Source organism: Ambystoma mexicanum, chromosome 1p (assembly GCF_040938575.1).
Source record: "Ambystoma mexicanum isolate Mex_15411 chromosome 1p, UKY_AmexF1_1, whole genome shotgun sequence".
NCBI classification, from domain to species: Eukaryota; Metazoa; Chordata; class Amphibia; order Caudata; family Ambystomatidae; genus Ambystoma; species Ambystoma mexicanum.
In genome coordinates, this window is record NC_090921.1 from 1,209,854,998 (window position 1) to 1,209,875,914 (window position 20,917).

A 20,917-nucleotide genomic window follows, 5' to 3' on the forward strand; every position below is an offset into this window, starting at 1 on the left:
GATGTCCAAATTCTATGATCTCAGGAGCCAGGCTGCTAAGTTCATGGTCTGAGGGATGGATGCAGTGTCCTGCCCTTGTCCTGTGACAGCATGTTGTACGGGCAGGGAAGTTTCACTGGGGGAGATAGGGACATCTCCATCAAGTGAGCGAACCATGGCTGTCGGGCCCACATTGGGGCCACCAGTATCATGGTTACTTGTTCCTGGTGCATCTTGTGCACCACCTTGTTGAGAAAGGGAGTCGGGGGAAAAGCGTAAACAAATTTCCCTGACCATTGCATCGACAGACCGTTCCCCTTGGATTGGTTCTGGGGGTACCTGGAGGCGTAACTTAGGCATTGTGAGTTCTCCAGGGTTGCGAATAGGTCTATTTCTGGGAATCCCCATTGTGTGAAGACGTCGAAGACGATGTCTTCGTGCAGTCGCCATTCGTACTCTTCGGGCAGGGGGAAATCTCTGCTGAGTTTGTCTGCCAGCAGATTGAGTTCCCCTGGTACATGTTGTGACAGTATGAACATGTTTTGTTTGAGAGCCCACTTCCATATATTTTGGGCCAGTTTGGACAGTCCTGGAGAGTGGGTGCCCCCCTGCTTGTTGATGTAGTACATGGCTGTGGTGCTGTCTGTAAGGACCAACACAGTCTTGCCTTGTAGGTGTTCCTGGAAGGCTTTTAGCGCCTTGAACACAGCTAGTAGCTCCAGTAGATTTATGTGTTTGGATGCTACGTACGGAGTCCACACTCCGTGAGCAGTCTGATGGAATAGGTGAGCACCCCATCCTGTGAGGGATGCGTCTGTGGTCAGAGTGGCTTCCGCCGCGGGTGTGGCAAAGGGTTTCCCTCTTTCCAGGTTTTCCTTTGTCCACCACCGTAGCGAGAGAACCAAGGCCTGCGAGACCACCACTAGATCGTCCCATAGTCCGCTGGCCTGACACCACTGGCTGTTGAGCCACTCTTGCATAGGGCGCATGCGCAGGCGCGCGTGAGGTACCAAATAAATACACAACGCCATCATGCCTAGCAAGCGCATTGCTTTGCGTACCGTCACCTCTCGACCGGTCACATATTGAGGGATCTGAAACAGCATGTTTTGGACCCTCTCGTTGGAGGGGAAGACGAGGCCGTCCTCGGTTTGAATTAGAGCCCCTAGGAATTGTTTGATTTGGCTGGGGTCTAGGCTGGACTTCTTTTCGTTGATGGAGAAGCCCAACTGGAACAAAAGGTCTACAGTCTTTTGGGTATTGGAGAAGCATGTTTCGTAAGAATCCCGTTATGAGCCAGTCGTCGAGGTAAGGGTAAACTGGGATGGACAACCTGCGCAGGTGGGCCGCTGCCACTGCCAGTACCTTCGTGAATACCCTTGGTGCTGATGCTATGCCGAAGGGTAGCACTCTGAACTGGTAGTGTTTGCCCTCTATCATGAACCTGAGGTATCTTCTGTGCGCTGGCAACATTAAAATATGAAAGTATGCATCTTTCATGTCCAATGTTGTCATGTAATCTCCCTGTGATAGCAGTGGGATCACTTCCTGTAAGGTCACCATACGAAACTTCTGGGGTTTGATAAACTTGTTCGCTGGGTGCAGATCTAATACAGGGCGCATGGTTAGATCCTTTTTGGGTACAAGGAAGTACACTGAATAAATACCTTCCGTTACCTGAGATAGAGGCACGACCTCTATGGCTCCTTTTTCCAGCAGTTGTTGTACTTCTTGGAGAAGGATGGCAAGGTGTTCCGGTGTCATGCGTCGTCCCCTCGGGGGAACTGTTGAATTCGATGCAGTATCCGTGGGCTACGGTGGAAAGTACCCAGCGGTCTGACGTTATTCCCTCCCATGCTGGAAGAAAGGATGTTATCCGGCCCCCGACCGGTGTTGCATGGGAGGGGACGCGAATCTTTGCGTCACTTGGTGTTGTTGGGGGCTTGGGAGCCTCTGGAGGTGGACCCCCGACCTCTCCCTTTGCCCCTGCGCTGGCCTCATTGGCTGTACTGCCCACTATTGGTGTGGTAACTGGTGGCAGGGTACTGTTGCTGCTGATTCTGCTGTTGGCGTTGGCCACGAAAAAAGCGTTTGTTGCCATAGCCGCGTCTGGTAGTGGGTTTAGAGATCTGGTCAAGAGTCTTGATAGTATCGAACTCTTTTTTAGCCATTTCCAGAGCCTCATCCACCGCTTTCCCGAAGAGGTTTGAGTCTTCAACAGGTTTATTTATTAAAGACGCCTGTGTCTCCGGTTTGAACCCTGAGTTGCGCAGCCATACATGGCGTTTTAGGAGTATTCCCTGAACCAGGGAACGTCCCGCTGTCTCAGCAGCATCCAGAGAGTTCTTTACAATACTCTGGTTGACCTGGGTTCCTTCGCCAATAGTTGATAGCAGGCGTGTACGTAGTGGTTCCGGCGCTTCTTCGGCGTCCTTGCGCAGTTTGGCCCACTGCGCGTCCGCGTAGCTAGCTAGCAAAGAATTGTTGTTCGCAATTCTTGCCGAAAAGGCAGCCGAGGATGTGACTCTTTTAGCAAGGGCATACAACCTCTTGCCCTCCTTGTCAGGTGGTGCCTCACTGGTGGACAGCGGCACCCCTGCCCTCTTCCTTGTATTAGTTACTACAAGGGAATCTGGAATGGAATGTCCCCTGATGTACAGCGGGTCTGAGGGTGAAGGAGTGAAAAGTTTTTCAATCCTTGGATTAACTCCTCTGATTAGTGCGGGTGTGGATAGCGAAGGGATGATTCTTCTCTTCACTGAAGCGAGGAGGGGAATGGTCTGGCTGACTGGGGGTTTCTCCTTAATTTCTCTTTCCACAAAGTCTATTTCCGGAGAGATCTCCCCAGTGTCCAGTTCGAAATGTGCTGCTGCTCTGCGCAACAGGGCATTGAATGTGGGCTGATCGTCAATGGGAGACGTGTTTCTAACAGGTGAATTGTGAGGAGGATTTAGGTTCAGGACATCAGTGTCCGAGTATACTGATGGGGATTGCCAGGGATGAGAAGGTCCTTCTTCTGGATTTTCTCCGAAGCCTTCTCCTACCATGTCTGGGCTGTCTTCCAGACCTTCCTCTTGGTTCTGTCCCTCTTCATTGTCCAGAAATTCATCATCCTCTTCCAAGTATTGTTCCTCACCAGTGAGGTCATACACATTATGGAAGTCTAGGGCTGTGTCCTGCCTCGGGTATTTGGCCCTGGGGTCCTCCTGAGGCCCTTCTCTTGTTCTCTTGGGAGTGGGAGGGTTCTGGGTGTTCATAAACCTCTCCATTCTCTCCATGCAGAGATGGAGCCTTTCCATGGTTTCATGGGGTACCCCTGAGCGGTCTAGCGGGGGAAAATTAGTTTCATCTTGCTGAAAACGGCTCGACCTCTCCCACAACGTCGAGGAAAGTGTCCCGTCGCCTTCCGAAAAGCCTTCGGGTGTGCTGGGGGTCCCCCCGACTGAAGGGGGTAGTCCCTGTCTTTCTTCAGGCTTTTTCGGCGTGTCTTTCGACCTTTGCGTAGCGCTCGACGAGTCTTTCGGCGTACGCTTCTGGGCGTCGGCTACAACGATCCTCGCTAAGCTCTCTGTGACTCGTTTGTCAGCGGAGGGCTGTGGTTTCGACGTTACGGGTGTCGAGCGTTGTACGGCGGCGTGCGCTCTCTGCTGGTGCGCGTCGGCCGATGGTTTGGGGGCGGCGCCCTTATTTGCCGAAAGCCCAGTCGCTGGTCGCGGCTGCGGTTGCGAGAGGGGCTTCGAACCCGAACGGTCCGAGGAGGCCGCCGGTGTAACCTGCGTCTCCTTGGGCGCTGATGCTTTCTTCGTCTTTGACGAAGAAGAGCTATGGGTTGTGTGTTTATGTGTTGTATCGTGTGAGTCAGTGTCGCCGGGGTGTTCATCCCCATAAGCAGGGCGTGAGCCGAGCCCCTCGGGCCGGGGACAGATGACGAAGAGCGCGAGCGCTCTTTAGAGGGGTGTGCGACTTCCGTAGCGGAGGTCGTGTTATCACGTTCCTCGTCACTGTCGGTGGTAGCAGCGGCGGGTGAAGACCCGGCCTTCGACATCGCGTAGGCCGCCCACCTCTTGACCCTACGGTCTTTTAGAGTCTTTGGCTTTAGAAGCCGACAAGCCGAGCAACCGTCCTCTTTGTGATCGAGGGGCAAGCAGCGGTTACACCGTGAATGCTTGTCCTTCCAAGTAAACTTGCCCTTACAAAGTGGGCAAAACCTAAAGGGTGTCCTGTCCATAGCCGAGGCAATAAACCGTGATAACTACCCCAAGGGAAAGGAAGGGGAAAAGGAAAGGCCTTCTCAGAAAAAAAATCAGAGATGTCCCACGACCCCACTCTCCCTACTGTATTAGGCCTGCGAGGCCAGGCCACGTGTTCGGCAACGCCGAAGGATCTCCTCCGCTCGTCCCCTCCGTCGAAGATCTTGCTCGGCGGAGATAGCTTCACAACTGCGTCGAGGGAGGGATCGATATATTAAATCTTTAAACAGGAAAAAACGACCAAAGGTCGAGGAGATGGAATCTGCAATGTCTCTCGAGGAGCTCCGCGTAAAGGCGACCAGTAGCTGGGCGGAAAAAAACAATCTGAGGGACCCCGACGCGTGAGGGATTGTGGGTACAACACACATCACTATAGGGATAGTATTTCAGACACGCCTTGTCGACGTCCCTTTTCGACTACGAAAAACAAAATGCAATACTCCACAGTGACCACTGGATGTCGGACCTATGCACAGCATGTGATTCTAAGCAGATTAAAAAGCATCAGAAATATATATTATTTATAACTGAAACCTTGAGTATAAGTGTTACTTGTATTGGCTGATTTCACCTGTACAGCTATAGAGATAGGCCTGGCTGCTCAGTCACACTACCAACTTGTGTAGTGCAGACCTATTCCTAAAGGCGGGTAGATAAGTCTTTTGCAGTCTCACACAGTGTGACTGCACCAATTCCTACCTAACAGTCCTTTTTCTTCCTGCACTTATCAGACCTACCCTGCCTGCTACCTTAAACCTAGCACTTGCAAATTGCTGGCTGCATTACTACTGTTTGTTGCCTTTATTATTTATTTATTATTATGTATCTGTTTCTCCTCTGCTTCGCACTTTCCACCTCCCCCCCCTTCCATGCACTTTTCCCCTCCCCCCTCTCCCATGCACTTGCGCGTTCTCAATGTCACTGGGCCTAGTAAGATCGCTGTTTTGTTCTCCCCTGTTCCCCTCCCTTGCCTTGTCGCGCTCTGAAACACTTGTATACGAGCGCGATAGAAATAAAATATCAATCAACAGTAGCCCGCACCTGGTGCAGGACTTGAAGAGGGATATTCGGAGAGAGCAAAGTATGCCCGATGGCCTTCTGTAAACTTCTACAATCTTTGCCCTTGAGGGGCGCTGAAATTCAACGACAACTGACAACTGACCCCTGCTGCCGGCAGATGGAGAAAAGAGCACACAGGCTCGTTCGGTATAAAAATAGAACTTTTTCTGTCAAAAAACACAAAATAACAGATGTAGCTTGCAGAGCAAATTCGAGGACTCCCAACACTGAAGCGTGCAGCACAAAATCTGAAGATGGCTGCCAGAGGAGGGGATTAGGGAGAGAACTGTCATTGGGTGGGGGCAGTATGACCCAGAGGACAGTGATTGGTTTAAAAGAGAAATACAGTTTGTAAGTGAAACTGTTTTTTGTTTTACTGAGGATTCCCAACCTGACGACAGGGAATATTCATAAGCACGTGAATCCATGCCAGACCCCATGCTAGAGAAAGTAGAGTCCATAGTAAAGGTAAAACATAAAGAACAGAGTTCCAAATGTCAGAGCAAATAAGAATGAATGAGTGGAAAAAGGCTTCACGCATTTAGGATAGAAGGAAAAAGGCCCAGAACCCCAGCCAAAAGTGCTGAGGTCTCACCAGGAGAGGGTATGAAGCATAAAAATAAACATTTTCCTAACAAGCACCACTAAAATCATAGCCATGCGGGTGCTACAAAGAAGACTGGTGTCCACAATGTCCCCAATTTTCTAATCGACCAATGATACCAGCAGAGTCCCTCGGTGGGAGGTGAAGCAGAATCCTTTGAATCAAATCTTCAGTAACCCTCTTGCTATAGTGTTTGGGCCACAACCACTCCATGATGCAAGGTCCAGGCACAGTGAGTTCCAATAGTTCACAATCTTCTCTATTGAGCCACAGCAGGAACCGCTTGGTGATTTGTGGGGAGTATGATGGCTTCTGCTCAGGGCACCTGCGTGGAGTTTGAGGGTCCCCACATTGTGTGATTACAGACATCAGGCATTGTGTCAGCAAATAAATATTTCCATGCTCCCTTGCACCGCATTGTCTGTGAGACAACTACAAATATTGATTTCATCATGGATAGAAAATCTGCTAAAACCAAAATCATCACCTTTTCCCCAGGATGTTAGTTGAGAGGCAGGGATCTGATTGCTTAGGTAAATATGTATGGGAAGGCCACCACAGTGTGCCCACATACCCTCTGAACAGTTTGCGTTTCCTAAAGGCACAGCCCAGTAGGGACTTTGCATCAAATTACCACAAATTATACTCTAATATGACATGCATTACTTACTGTAAAAGCATTTCTGATGGTTGTATCTGCTTAGATTCACATGCTGTGCATATGGTCGGACATCCAGTGGTAACCGCAGAGTATTGCATCTTGTCTTTCAAGAATCGAAAGGGGACGTCGACATGGACGTGCCTGTAACACTATCCCTACATGACGTGTAGTGTACCCAAGATCCCTCACTTGTCTAGGTCCCGCCAATTGGATTTTTTCTGCCAAGAGGGAGCCTTATGACTATCGTGAGTGAGTACAGAAAAGAGAGAGAAAGTGGTAAGACGTCTATGTTCCTTCCATCCGAGCGGGGAGGAAGGGCGCATGTGAATCTAAACAGATACAACCATCAGAAATGCTTTTACAGTAAGTAATGCATGTCTTCTGATGTTTGTCAATCTGCTTAGAATCACATGCTGTGCATAGACTAGCGAGCAGTACCAGAGTTGGAGGTGGGCTGTGAGAAGAAACAGCAGTGAAAAGATGTCTTAGTACCACCTGAGAATCAGACCTAGAATCAGTGTCTAGGCAATAGTGTTTTGTAAAGGTGTGTACAAAACTCCAGGTTGCCGCTTTGCAAATGGACTCAAGGGGAACATTTGCAATAAATGCTATAGACGCCCCAGTGCCTCGAGTGGAATGTGCTCTAGGCTTGAAGGGCAGCTCTCTCTTAGCAAGAGTGTAGCAGAGTGTAATGCATTTGACAATCCACCTTGAGATAGTGGATTTGGAGACTGTGTCTCCTTCTCTTCCTGCCGCCACCGAAATGAAAAACTGATTAGTCTTTCTAAGTGGTCGAGTTATTTCCATGTAGAACATGACAGCCCTGTGTACATCCAGTGTGTGCAGGGTTCTTTCTCACAGGCTTGAAAGATTTTGAAAGAACGTTGGTAGTTCTATTGACTGGTTCACATGGAACTTTGAAATGAATTTAGGCACAAATCTAGGGTGAGTGCGCAGAACCACCTTGTCTTTGTGAACTGTTACGAAGGGATCTAGGATCGAGAGCACTTGTAGTTTACTTACCCTCCTGATGCAGGTAATAGCTATTAAAAAAGCAGTCTTAAGGGTGAGGTCTTCTTGCCTTGTGCATGGGCTCGAATGGAGCCCCCATAAGCCTAGTCAACACCACGTTTAGGTCCCATCCGGGCGCTGGGTTAGAAAAGGGAGGGTGAATTCTTTTCTCTCCCTCCATGAAAGCTTTAATAACTTCTATCTTCCACCATGACACTTTCTGTTGTGCTGTCGTGTAGGCTGAAAGTACAGCTAGGTGCAGCTTTATGGAGTTGAAGACCAGGCCTGAGTGAGTTAGGTATAACACAATGGGTGTGGGAGAGCAGTTAATCGGGTTAATGCTCTTTGAGTTGCACTAGATGACAAACCGTTTCCATTTACTGGAACAGCGGTATCTGGTATTCGGCTTTCTTGCTTCCCTGAGAATGCCCATACATCTCTGAGGGAGTTGCAGGTGTCCAAACTCTATGACCTCAGGTGCCAGGCTGCTAAGTTCAATGTTTGCGGGCATGGGTGAAGCGTCTCCCCTCTGTCTTGCGACAACATGTTGTACGGGCAAGGCAGTTTGACTGGAGGAGATAGTGACATCTCCATCAGATGAGCAAACCAGGCCACCAGTATAATTGTGACTGGTTCCTGGTGCATCTTGTGCACAATTTAGTTGAGAAGGGGAGTCGGGGGAAAAGCGTAGACAAATTTCCCTGACCATGTTATCCAGTGTCCGTTCCCCTTGGAACGGTTCTGGGGTACTTGGAGGCGTAATCTTGCCATTGAGCGTTCTCCAGAGTTGCGAACAGATCTATCTCTGGGAAGCCCCATTCTGCGAAAACCTTGAAAACAATGTCTTTGTGTAATCGCCATTCGTACTCCCTGGGCAACGGAAAGTCTCAGGAACATGTTGCGTTTGAGAGCCTACTTCCAAATGTTCTGGGACAGTTTGGACAGCCCTGGAGAATGAGTGCCCCCTTGTTCGTTTAGATAGTACATGGCCGTGGTGCTGTCTGTGAGGATCAGGTTCGTCTTCCCCTGCAGTTGTGTCTGGAAAGCTTTTAGTGCTTTGAACACTGCCAACAGTTCCAACAGGTTTATTTGGTTGGATGCTATGTCTGACGACAAAACTCTGTGTGCTGTTTGTTGAAGCAGGTGAGCTCCCCACCCTGTAAGAGACGCGTCTGTGGTTAGAGTGGCTTCCACTGCGGGGGTGATAAAGGATTTCTCTTTCAAGAGGTTGTCCCTTGACCACCACTGCAGCGAGAGAACGAGGGCTGGCGAGACGATTACTAGATCGTCCCACTGTCCGCTGGCCTGACACCACTGGCTGTTGAGCCACTCTTGCATTGGGTTCATGCGCAGACGCGCATGAGGAACCAAGTAGATACATGACGCCATCATCCCAAGCAGTCGCAAAGCCTTGCGTACAGTCACCTCTCGACTGGCTACATACTGAGGGATCTGAAACAACATGTTTTGGACCCTCTCGTTGGAGGGGAAGACAAGGCCGTCCTTTGTTTCAATTAGAGCCCCTAGGAACTGTTTGACCTGACTGAGGTCTAGGCTGGATTTCTTCTCGTTGATAGAGAATCCCAGACTGAATAAAATCTATTGTCTTCTGGGTATTTGACAGACATGTTTCGTAGGAGTCCCCTGTTATGAGCCAGTCGTCGAGGTAAGGCTAGACCGGGATGGATTGCCTGCGCAGATGTGCTGCTGCCACCGCTAGTACTTTTGTAAATACCCTTGGTGCAGATGCTTTGCCAAAGGGTAGTACTTTGAACTGATAATGCTTGTCCTGTATCATAAATCTGAGGTATTTTCTGTGTGCTGGCAACATTGAAATATGAAAGTATGCATCTTTCATGTCCAGTGTTGCCATGTAATCCCTCTGTGATAGCAGTGGAATTAATTCCTGTATTGTGACCATGCAGAACTTTTGTGGCTTTACAAACTTGTTCGCTGGGCGCAGATCTAAAACAGGGCGCATGGTTAGATCCTTTTTGGGTACAAGGAAGTACACTGAATAAATACCTTCTTTTACCTGTGCCAGATGTATGGTTTCTATGGCTCCTTTGTCCTGTAGTGTTTCGACTTCCTGCAGAAGAATGCGAAGATGGTCTGGTGTCAGTCGTCTTGCTCGTGGAGGTCTGAATGTTAGGGACCGGTTGAACTCTATACAGTACCCGTGGGCCACGGTCTTTAGCATCCACTGGTCTGTAGTTATTTCCTCCCATGCCCGAAGAAACGATGTTAGCCGGCCCCGACCGGGGAGGCATGGGAGGGGACCCGAATCTTCAGGTAATTTCTAACATGAGGCCGGGAAGCCTCTGGGGGTAGAGTTCCGGCCTCTTCCTTTGCCATTGTGTTGACCCCTTTGGGGATACGGGGTGGTGTATCCGCTATTTCCCTGTGTAGAATTCAAATTGTTTCCCGATGAGTATTGTTGTTGAGGGAAGCGTTGGCCATGAAAAAGCCGTTTGGACCCATAGCCTCTTCTTGTAGAGGGTCTTTGTGTAATCTGGTCCAATGTTTTTAAGGTGTCATCCACCTTTTTTGCGGTTACGAGACAGGTTGGACTCTTCCACGGGTTTGTTTATTAGTGACGCTTGCGTCTCTGGCTTGAATCCAAAGTTCTGTAGCCACTCATGTCTTTTCAGGGGTGTGCCCTGAGCCAGGGATTGACCAGCCGTTTCTGCAGAATCCAAAGTATTCTTAAGAATGCTCTGGTTCACCGGTCTGCCTTCAGTGACAGTGGTGAGGAGACGAGTACGCAGGGGTTCGGGAACCTCCTGTATGCCTTCCTGTAGTAAAGCCCACTGGGCATCGGCATAGCTGGCCAACAAGGTATTGTTGCCAATGCGCGTTGAGTACGCTACCGCAACTGTGATCCTTTTCCCAAGGGAGAAAAGTCGTTTACCTTCCTTATCAGGGGGTGCCTCGCCCAAAGGGACCCCTGCCCGCTTTTGTGCAGTAGTCACCACCTGGGAGTCTGGGGTGGAATGACCTCTGATATACAGAGGGTCTGATGGAGAAGGGTGAAAGAGTTTTTCTATTCGTGGGTTGACACCTCTTGTGAGAGCAGGTGTTGATAAGAATGGCGCTAGACGTTTCTTAATTGAATTGAGGAGGGGAATGACCGGGCTTGCCGGTGGTTTCTCCTTAAGGATGTCCTCCACGAAGTCAGCTTCGGGGACCGCCTCATCCGTAGCAATTTTAAAAAGATCAGCTACTTTACGTAACATTATGTTAAAGTCAGTTGGTCATCAACTGGCAATGGTTGTTGCCTAGTGGGAGTGGACTGGGAAGAGTCCAGAGACAGGGTATCAGGGTCTTGATGATCCGGGGATTGCCATGATTGGGGGTCACCCACATCTGGGTTCTCTTCCCAGCCCTCTATGGGCTCATGCATGTCCTCAGGGTAGATGAATTCCTCATTCGGGTATAAGCATGAATGTCATCCTCTGTTAGGTCATAATTGTATATATCCTCTTCTAAAGAGGGGTCAAAAAGTCTTGCAAACCAAGCTTTGGGGTCTACAGGGCTCTCATCTCTTGGCCTCCTTGGTGTGGATTGTTCTGAACGGGAAACAAACCTGTCCAGCCTTTCCATGCAGTTCGCAAACTTTTCTCTAGTCCAAACCGAGGACCTAGAATGGTCTAGGAGGTGGAAAAAGGTCTTGATCGTGTTCATCCATCGAAAAGCGTCGAGATTTTTGTCTCATCGTCGACAATAGTCCTTCGCCCTCAGAGACCTCCTCCTGAGGTACCGACAGAGGTGAGACATCTCTGTGCTTCTCCTTTCGACTCATGGGTGGGTTCCGGTACACCCCTTAGGCCATCCTTGGACCTCGACGGATCCTTGGGCCTTTCCGTGGGCCTCGGTGCATCCACGGCCTGCCCCTTCTGAGAATCGGCGGCGACAATCCTGGCTAAGCTGCCGGCGACGTCCTCCGGAGGGGGAGGGGGGTGCCGTAGCTTCAGCCTGCGATTGCGAGGGGGGCCTCTTCGCTGGTGTCTCCTCAAAGGCTGTTTTTTTTATGGCGGTCTTGTCTTCTGCAACCAGAACCGGAACCCTATCATCGCTGGACGCCTTCTTGCGATGCGTCTCGGCGGAACCTGACATATTGGGGGTAGCGCCCTTTGTTTTCGAAGGCCCGGTCGCTAGGCATAATTGCGGCTGTGGGGAGGGCTGCCGGAGCTTCCGGTGTACCCGTTGGCGCTGAAGTCTTCTTCGACCTGGCCGAAGATTGACTTGGGGTTGTGTGCTTTGTGCTGTGTACATGTTCGTCTTTGTCACCGGGGTGTGACTTCCCCACAGCAGTGCCTAAGCCATGCCTAGCAGGGCCGGGGACAGGCGTTGCGAATGCGAGCGCTCGGTCGAAAGGTCAACAACCTCCAGTTCGGAGGCATGATCGTCACTCTCGCCGTCGTCACATTCGGTGGCTGCGGCAGCGGGAGAAAATTCAGCCTTAGACATACCGTAGGCCGCCCACCGCTAGACTCCACGCTCCTTTAATGTCTTAGGACGGAGTGGCTTACAAGCCGCCCATCGTTCTTCCTTGTGATCGAGGGGCAAGCATCGGTTAGACCATCTGTGCCTATCCTTCCAAGGGAATTTGCTCCTACAATTAGGCTAAAACCTAAATGGAGTCCTCTTTATAGCTGAGGATGGGTAGAGTGACGAAGACCGAAAGGGATGGAGGAAGGAAAGGGAAAGGCATTCTCAATTTGTATAGAAATGTCCACCCCGACCCCACTCTCCCTACTGTATAGGCTGGCAGAAGGCCCGGCCACGTGGTCGGCAGCGCCGACTGGATCACCGTCCGTCAAGTTCTTGAAGGTCTTCGGGAGAGGTCTGTAAGAGCCGTCGAAATAAGGGACGGATAGGGTGATATGGATATTTATATAATTATTCGACCAACGGTTGATGGGACAATAAGCAAAGTCTTTGATGCGCTCCACATCAAGGCGGAAAAAAACAATCTTAGGGACCTCGACGCATGAGGCATCTTGGATACACTACACGTCACATAGGGATAGTGTTACAGGCAGGCCCATGTCGACGTCCCCTTTCGATTCTCGAAAGACAAGATGCAATACTCTGCGGTTACCACTGGATGTCGGACCATATGCACAGCATGTGATTCTAAGCAGATTAACAAACATCAGAAATTTTGTTCATGTTTCATCGCACTAACACAACAAGCATTTAAAAAATTGAACTGAAAGTATAAGACTTGAATGCTGCTTTCATATCACTTTACAAGCACAGTCACTAGCATCCTACTTCAAACAGATCCGAATGACTGGAAAGATTCCAGCTGTCCATCCTGGTGTACTACACACTTCAGCCAATCAAGTGACTCGTGGTTCTGCCAGAGATGTCTCACATAAGGGATGCCTACGTTGCCCTCTGAAACACATCAGCCTTCAAAGGAATCTGGTCCTCGTCATAGAGTTACCATACGTTTCTGCTCATGAAGACACCTTTGTTAGGTGTACAGATGAAGCAAAACATTTTTTTAAATGACGTCATGGATTATGTTTTGCAAACCCAGCATATACAGAACTCCCTCATGAAACCTTGGAACTTCAAGACTATAAAACGCATGAAGATAGCGTGTGCTCTCTCGAGTGCAGCCAAAGATGTCAGCACGGACCAGAGAGTAGACCTGTTCCAATTGTTACCACAACACTTGTCAATTTGTGCCCTCTAGTTAAAGCGAACACATCATCTCTTACCTGTAAAACTACACACATACCGTAAAGGGGACAAGTGATCCCTCACCTGTGAATTTGTAGCCACCATAAAAAGGGATGTGGGACATTCCACCTCTGAACCTTCAGTTAACACCACAACCCAGGGTAGGGAACCCCTCACCTGTGAACTTGAAGCGGCCACCACACATCCAAGTACGTGACCACTCCCCCGTGATTGTGGAACAAAAGTGCATAAACATCTCACCTGTAAACTTGAACCATTCTATCAATTTACTGCATGATCTATGAGCGACTGAACAGTGTCTGCTGCAATTTTTCAACAACGTGTTCGATCACTGGTGGATGGAGACCATTGCACGTGTTAACCTGCAGCCAATGCCATAAAAAGAGTACAAGTGATGGCTAATCTATGGCACGGAAGCCAGTAGGTACAAGCAAATGATCACATGTGAACCTGTAAGCCAGCATCAGAGCAAGAACATAGGGTCATTTCATGTGTAAACCTCAGCAAACACCACAAAGAGGGGTATGAGTAATCTCTCTCTTCTAAACTTGTAGTGAGTATCGTGCGGGGCAAAAAGTGACATCTAAATCAAGACTGCATATAAAGTAAAATAAAAGGTACATGGGTGTAGTTGTGATGAGTTAGTGTCACAACAGATGGACATCTAATCACTCAGCAGGGAACTTGTGCCAGAGAGACTTGTACTAGACAGTCCTTGATGACCACAAATCAATATGGACAAAATGTCCTACATGTGCAACACTGCACCACCACAAGTGGGAAAATTGGCCCCTCACCTGTGAACTTTCGCTGGTCCAAGAATTCCTGCATGAACTGTGAGTCGCTGAACAGCATTTGCTGAAGTTTCTCAGCACTGATGTGGTAGATGGAATTGATGTGCAGGCGACCATTGAGGTCTGAGGTGAATGTTTCCAACTCTGCTGGAATAGAAAAATGCCATTAGGAAGCTCACAAAGAGACTATGTGAGTGGAGAAACAAATATAATGAAAGGGAGCAAGTTAAACAAAATGGGGGCAAGGGAAATAAGGAAATCGAGAAGGAGATATTGAAGAAGCGTATAGCATAAGAGGCAAGACGACAAAAAGAAGACAGAAGGGGCAGGAGTGGAAAAGGAATAGAGAGGGATAGAAAAAAATAGATTGAGCATACTAAGGATGAAAAGATGGTCCAGCGAGGAGTGAGAAAATAGGGAAGAGAGAAGAGGTAAACAAGAGTGATGGGGTTAAGATGTGTGAGGAACAGGGGAGAAAACAGAAGAAGTGAAATGAGAGAAGGGCCATTGATGTAAAAATAATGTGTAGAGTGGAAGTGGGAGGAGAGAGAGAAAAGCTATTAAGGGACAAAGTAAGTAAAGAGAAGAAGGGGGAGTAGCAGAGAAACGAGATAGGAGATGAGAAAAGTAGATGTAGAACACAAGAGGAAAAAAGATAGAAGGAAGAAAGAAAGAAAGATAGAAACAAAGAAAGATAGAAACAAAGAAAGAAAGAAAGCAAAGGTGGAGACAGCGTGAGCAAACTAGATTTGAGAGTAGTAAGTATAGTGAATAACAAGTCTGGGGATAAAAACTAGAAAGAATAAAAAGAGATGGGGCTCAAAAGAAGACAAAGAGAAAAGGGTACACAGAAACAAGTGGAAAATGGGTATTGAAAAGGAAACTAAAAAATCAACTAGAAAGGAGGGAAAGAATCTAAACCAGAAAACTAAGCATTGAGAAAAAGAGACTAAAGAGGCAAAAGTATATCAAAGAGGCGGTGTAGAAAGTAGCATAAAGAAAGATTCCATCAAGAGTAGGCAACAAAAAGGAAGTGTTTTCTTCAGAGATAACAGAAATTCAGTCCTTGAAGATGACATAATTACGTTAAAAATGAAACGGCAGATCTAGGAGTTATTAGAATATAGTTGAATTGGCTCAGTGGTCAGTGGAGGTGAAGCGAACAAAGAATTATACAATCTGGACACAAAACAAATAACACATTTGTCAAATGGATCCTTGTATTACTAATGCTTGGATACTTGATGAGTGAAAGACTGGGTGGTGATGGAATGGACTAACCATATACAAATAATTAAATCTGGGCTTCTTAAACCCATAATCAAAGAGGCAAATTAAAAAAACATAATAAGAAATTGTGATGGCTAGGTGAGATTTAACATGGCACAAAATAAATATCATTACAAATTAGCACACGGCTACAAAAATGTGCTAAAAAGACACAAAGCAAAGGTAGTAGGTGGCCAATGGACATGCTATGAATCCTTACAGCAAACGATATAAGCAAGTTTTGGAAAATAATCTCAAACATCTCACTTTGACAATCATCAACACAATCAAATGAGATAGTAGAAATGGTTTGGGTTCAATTAATTTACTCACACTTACAACATACGGTTCACAATGTTGATGTTACGGAAGAGGATAGGGGGGCAGATGTGGAGGGGAGTTTTGGTTATGAAGGGGTTGGGAATATTATTAAAGCATCGAGTGAATCGCGTGCTCCTTGCCCAGATGGGTTAGCGCACATCATCCTGCAACTGAAGAAATGGGCTTTAATCTTAAACACTTCATTTGAAGACATAAACGTTATTTGAAAATGACCTACAACGCGGAAAAGCTTCGTCCATATTCCAATATTTTAAACAGGTTGCATAGAAGACCTCCAGAATTATTGTATGATAGCTTTGCTTGGCATAACAAGCAAAATATTTGCAGAAGTCATTTTAAATGAAGTACAACTTCGAATTGGGAAAAGGAAAGTTTGCTCTCTGAATGCGGTTTTGGGAAGGGGCACAGCGTGTGGATCAATGGTTTGATCATAAATCATCTGCAAACCAATTTTCACTCCAAATTAACGGACCTCTCAATTAACTGTACTATTGTACACAAATAGTATGGCTAGAATTAGAATTGAGGGGCTGGAACCCTCTCTAAACAGATTGCAAACCAACCAAGGACTCAAAGGAAAGTGTTTCTTGCCCACTTATCTGTTCAACCGATATGACATACATTACTCATCGTAATCGTAGTTCTGATGATTGTATCTGCTTAGATTCACATGCTGTGCATATAGTCTGACATCTAGTGGTAACCGCAGAGTATTGCATCTGTTTTTCAAAGATCGAAAAGGGACGTCGATGTGGGTGTGACTAACACTATCCCTAAATGACGTGTTGTGTACCCAAATTCCTTCATGAGCCGAGGTCCCACTGGCTGTTTTTCTTCTGTCGTGAGGGAGCCTTACAAAGTTGCCAAGTACAGAAGCGGGAAGGTTTGAGATGTCTATGTTCCTTCTACTTCAAAGGGGCAGGAAGGGTGGGTGCATGTGAATCTAAGCAGATACAATCATCAGAAATGCGATTATGGTAACTACTGGCTTCTGAATCTGCTTAGAATCACATGCTTTGCATAGACTAGTGAGCAGTACCAGGAGAAGGTGGTGGGATGTGTGAAGGAGCAGTATCAAAGAGATGTCTTAGCACCGCTTGTCCCACCTGAGAATTAAGAGTGTGTGTCTAAGCACTAGTGTTGCGAGAATGAATCAACAAAACTCCAGGTTAGCTGCTTTGCAAATGGAATCTAGAGGAACATTTGCAATGAATGCTATGGTAGCCCCTGTGCCGCGAGTAGAATGAGCTCTAGGCGTAAAGGGTAGATCTCTCTTGGCAAGAGATTAGCACAGTGTGAAGCAATTTACAATCCATTTGGAAATAGATGATTTCGAGACAGGGTCCCCTTCTCCACCAGCTGCCACAGAGACAAATAATTGGTTTGTCTTTCTCAGTGGCTTAGTCTTTTTAAGGTAGTTTATTACTGCCCTCCTCACATCTAGTGTATGGAGGCGTCTTTCTGCAAAGTTAGTGGGGTTTTGAAAGAAAGTGGGACGTTCGATTGACTGATTCACATGGAACTTCGAGATGTATTTAGGCGCCAAATGTGGGTGTGTGTGCTACACCACCTTGTCTTTGTGAATAGTCACACATCGGTCCTGAACTAAAAGGGCCTGCAGTTCACTAACTCTACTTATCGAGGTAATGGCCACTAGAAAGGCAGTCTTCTAGGTGAGGGCCTTAAGGCTAGCCTTGTGCATGCGTTAGAAAGGAGGTCCCATTAATCTTGTGAGAACAACATTCAAGTCCCACCTGGAAGTTCGGTTGGAAATAGGGGGTGAAGTCTTTTTTACCCCTTCCATGAAGGCCTTAATCACAGGAATTTTCCACCATGAAACCTTGCTAAGGTATGTGGTATATACAGATCGAGCGGCCAGTTGGACCTTTAGGGAATTGAAAACAAGTCATGCGTCTAATAGGTCTGTTAGATAAAGGACTATATTTTTAAGAGAGCAGTCAATGGGATTGAAGTTCTTAGCATTGCACCAGACAACAAAGCGTTTCCATTTATTGGAGTTACAATGTCTGGTGTTGGGTTTCCGTGCTTCCCGGTGTATGTCCATACATCTCTGAGGGAGTACGAGATGCCCAAACTCTATGACTTCCGGAGCCAAGCTGCTAAATTGAGTGTTTGGGAGCACGGAGGCAGTGCTTCCCCCCGGTCTTGCGACAGCATGTTGTACGGGCATGGCGGTTTCCTGGGAGGGGAGACTGACATTCTCATGAGATGGGAGAACCATGGCTGCCAAGCCCACATTGGTGCCACCAAGATCATTGTGACTTGTTCCTGGTGCATCTTGTGCACTATCCTGTTAAGAAGGGGAATCGGGGGGGGGGGAGGTATAGGCAAATCGCCCATGTTATCCACAGACCGTTCCCTTTGGACCGCTTCTGTGGGTACCTGGAGTGCAATCTGGGCATTGGTCGTTCTCCAGAGTCGCAAACAAGTCGTTGTCTGGATAACCCCACTCTGCAAAGATGTTGAGTAGAATGTGCTCTTGCAAGCGTCACTCATGCTCTACGGGTAGATGTGATGCTGAGCACGTCTGCCAGAAGATTGTGTTCCCCTGGAACACGTTGTGAGAAGGAACATGTGTTTGAAAGCCCACTTCCAGATGTTCTGGGACAGTTTGGATAGCCCTAGAGAGTGCGTGCCCCCCTGCTTGTTCAGGTAGTACATGACCGTGATACTGTCTGTACGGACAAGGACGGTCTTCCGCTGTAGATGTGCTTGGATGGCTTTTAGGGCTTTGAACACTGCAAGTTCCAACAGATAGATGTGATTGGATGCGACTGATGGGAACCACACGCTGTGCGCTGTCTGTTGAAGGAGGTGAGCCCCCCACCCCGACAGAGATGCGTCCGTGGTGAGAGTGTGCTCCACTGTGTGGGTGGTAAAGGTTTGCCCCTGCAGAAGGTTTCCCTTCACCACCACTGCAGAGACTGAACAAGGGCTGTCAAGGCAACTACTAGAACATGCCGCTGGCCTGACACCACTGGTTCGAGAGCCACTGCCGCATGGGGCGCATGCGCAGACGAGTGGGAGGAGCTAGGAAGATGCAGGATGCCTGTTAGGGAGAATTTTTAGTTTCTGTGCCAATTCCCTGTAACCCGAGAGACACCCCCCCCCGCACTTTTACTGGACTGTGGACTTTTTTTATTTTAATCTTCTGAGTGAGTGGAACTTTTTACCACTCACTCATTCTTTTTTCTTTGACTGGGATTTTTATTTCTACTGTTTTATGGAGTCTGATAAACTCCATATGTTTAATATAGGCATCTGCTTTTTGCTTTGTGACACCCAGCACCTTCTGTTCAGTGTCACAGAGGAGTCCCTTCTACTTCTCTTTATGTTTAAATACATTTTCTTGTGAGAACGACAGTTCCCAAGAATAGTAAGATAATATAATATTTATCTTACTTACCTTTTCTTTTGTGCGTCTAGCACACACCACCTTAGGTGGCATGCTGGGGGGTTACATTGCAACTCATGTAACATTTTTGTAAACACCTCATGTAAACACCCTGGGGCTGAGCGGAAATGCCGAAGGGGAGACCCTTGAACTGATAGTGGGTGTCCTCTAACTATGCATCTTTCTTGTCCAATGTGGCCATGTAACCCCTTTGCCGCAGCAGTGGGTTGTCATCCTGAACTTTGTGGTTTGACATATTTGTTTGCACGATGCAGATCTAAAACAGGGCGCATGGTTACATCCTTTTTGGGTACAAGGAAGTATATTGAATAAATACCCTTGTCTACCTGGAGATGAAGGACGATTTTGATGGTGCCCTTTTCCAGCAGGACCTGAACCTCATCCACCAGGATGTGCAGCGGGTCTGACAGTCGTCTGCTTCCGGGTGGACGGTAGCAGGTGGCTGGAGGAACTCGAGGCAGTACCCGTGGGCGACGGTCTTGAGTACCCCCTGATCTGATGTGATCCCCTTCCACGCATGGGTGAAAAATGTTAGACGTCCCCCGACTGGGGAAGTGTGGGAGGGGACCGGTACTGCCGAGTGATTTTGAGGTGAAGATTGGGGAGCCTCTGAAAGCAGAGTTTCATCCTCATCCTTTCCCTCATTGAAAACCACCGGAGGAGCTCTCTCCGGAAGCCCAGTTGGATTCACCCAAGCCATACTGTTCTTGTGGAGAGCGGGAGAAGGACTGCTAGCGAAAAGGGCCGGCGGGTGTTGAAACCTCCTCGCTGAACGAAGGGCTTGGGCGAGATCTGATTGAGCGATTTTAAGGTCTTGTGGTCCTTCATGGCGGTTTCCAAAGTCTCATCGACCGTTTTACTGAAAAGGTTGGCATTCTCCACTGCTGATTAATGAGGGAAGCCTGGGTCTCGAGCTTAAATCCTGAATTCTTCCGCCAGGCGTGGCGCTTAAGAAGAGTCCCCTGCATAAGGACACGTTCTGCAATTTCGGTAGAGTCTAAGGTATTCTTACGAATATTATGGGTGACTTGCCGCCCCTGCGCAACCACGGCTAAAAGGCGGGTGCAAGTAGGTTCCAAACATCCTGGAGGCCGTCTTGGATGTGAATTAAGCACCTGGGGAGTGGAGTCTCTGACCTTGGGATGGACAGGAATCAACAGCCCTATGCCTTTTCAAAATGTCATCAAACTAGCCTGAGAAATTAATGAACCCAGCCATCTTGTTCATACAGGCTTCAAATATTTCATTGGTCCATTCAGAGGAGTCTGAAAAATCAGGAGGGGGAAAAGGCTGTGTAAAAGGAGCTGGGTCATTTTGCAGGGCTTTGGAAAGAAGAGAATAGGCCAGAGAATAGTTCTCAGACAAGTTGGAGGCCTTCTTGGGGTCCAATGCATGAAGACTGGTCTTGGAAAGCTTCTCCCAAGATTTTGGGAGCATTTTCAATGAGTGGATCCATCTCAGTGCATCTTTTGATGCTATCGCGTTGGAGCCCATAGATTTACTGGATGCGCCCTCTAAAGTAGAAGATTTACCACCATGTGCAGGCTGCGTAAGCGGATGCGCCGAACCGCGAGTTTCAGTTTGGTGTGCTTTAAAGCAGGTGTTGCGTGTGTCCCTGTCGCCGGGGTTTGACTTCCCCATGGCATTGCCAACGGCATGCTTGTCGGGGTTGGGGACGGACACGGGCTCCACAGTCAGGCCAACGGTCTCCGAATCAGAGCTGCGACTGCCGACAGACTCCTCGTCTGAGGCGCAGGCTGACTCTCGGCCTGCATTCCATAGGCCGTCCACCAT

The 20,917-nt window shown here is 48.1% G+C and overlaps 1 protein-coding gene across 9 annotated transcripts in view; it reads right to left on the reverse strand.

Moving 5' to 3' along the window:
- GRAMD1A (GRAM domain containing 1A) overlaps nt 1–20,917 on the reverse strand; it is a 1,703,145-nt gene that overhangs the window by 124,560 nt on the left and 1,557,668 nt on the right. For 7 of the 9 annotated variants that reach the window (XM_069604938.1, XM_069604939.1, XM_069604940.1 and 4 more), the window contains one exon: nt 14,080–14,223. In XM_069604938.1, the coding sequence (XP_069461039.1) occupies nt 14,080–14,223 (144 nt within the window). The remainder of the gene's footprint in view (nt 1–14,079; nt 14,224–20,917) is intronic. The other 2 variants (XM_069604941.1, XM_069604937.1) reach the window with 1 other exon arrangement.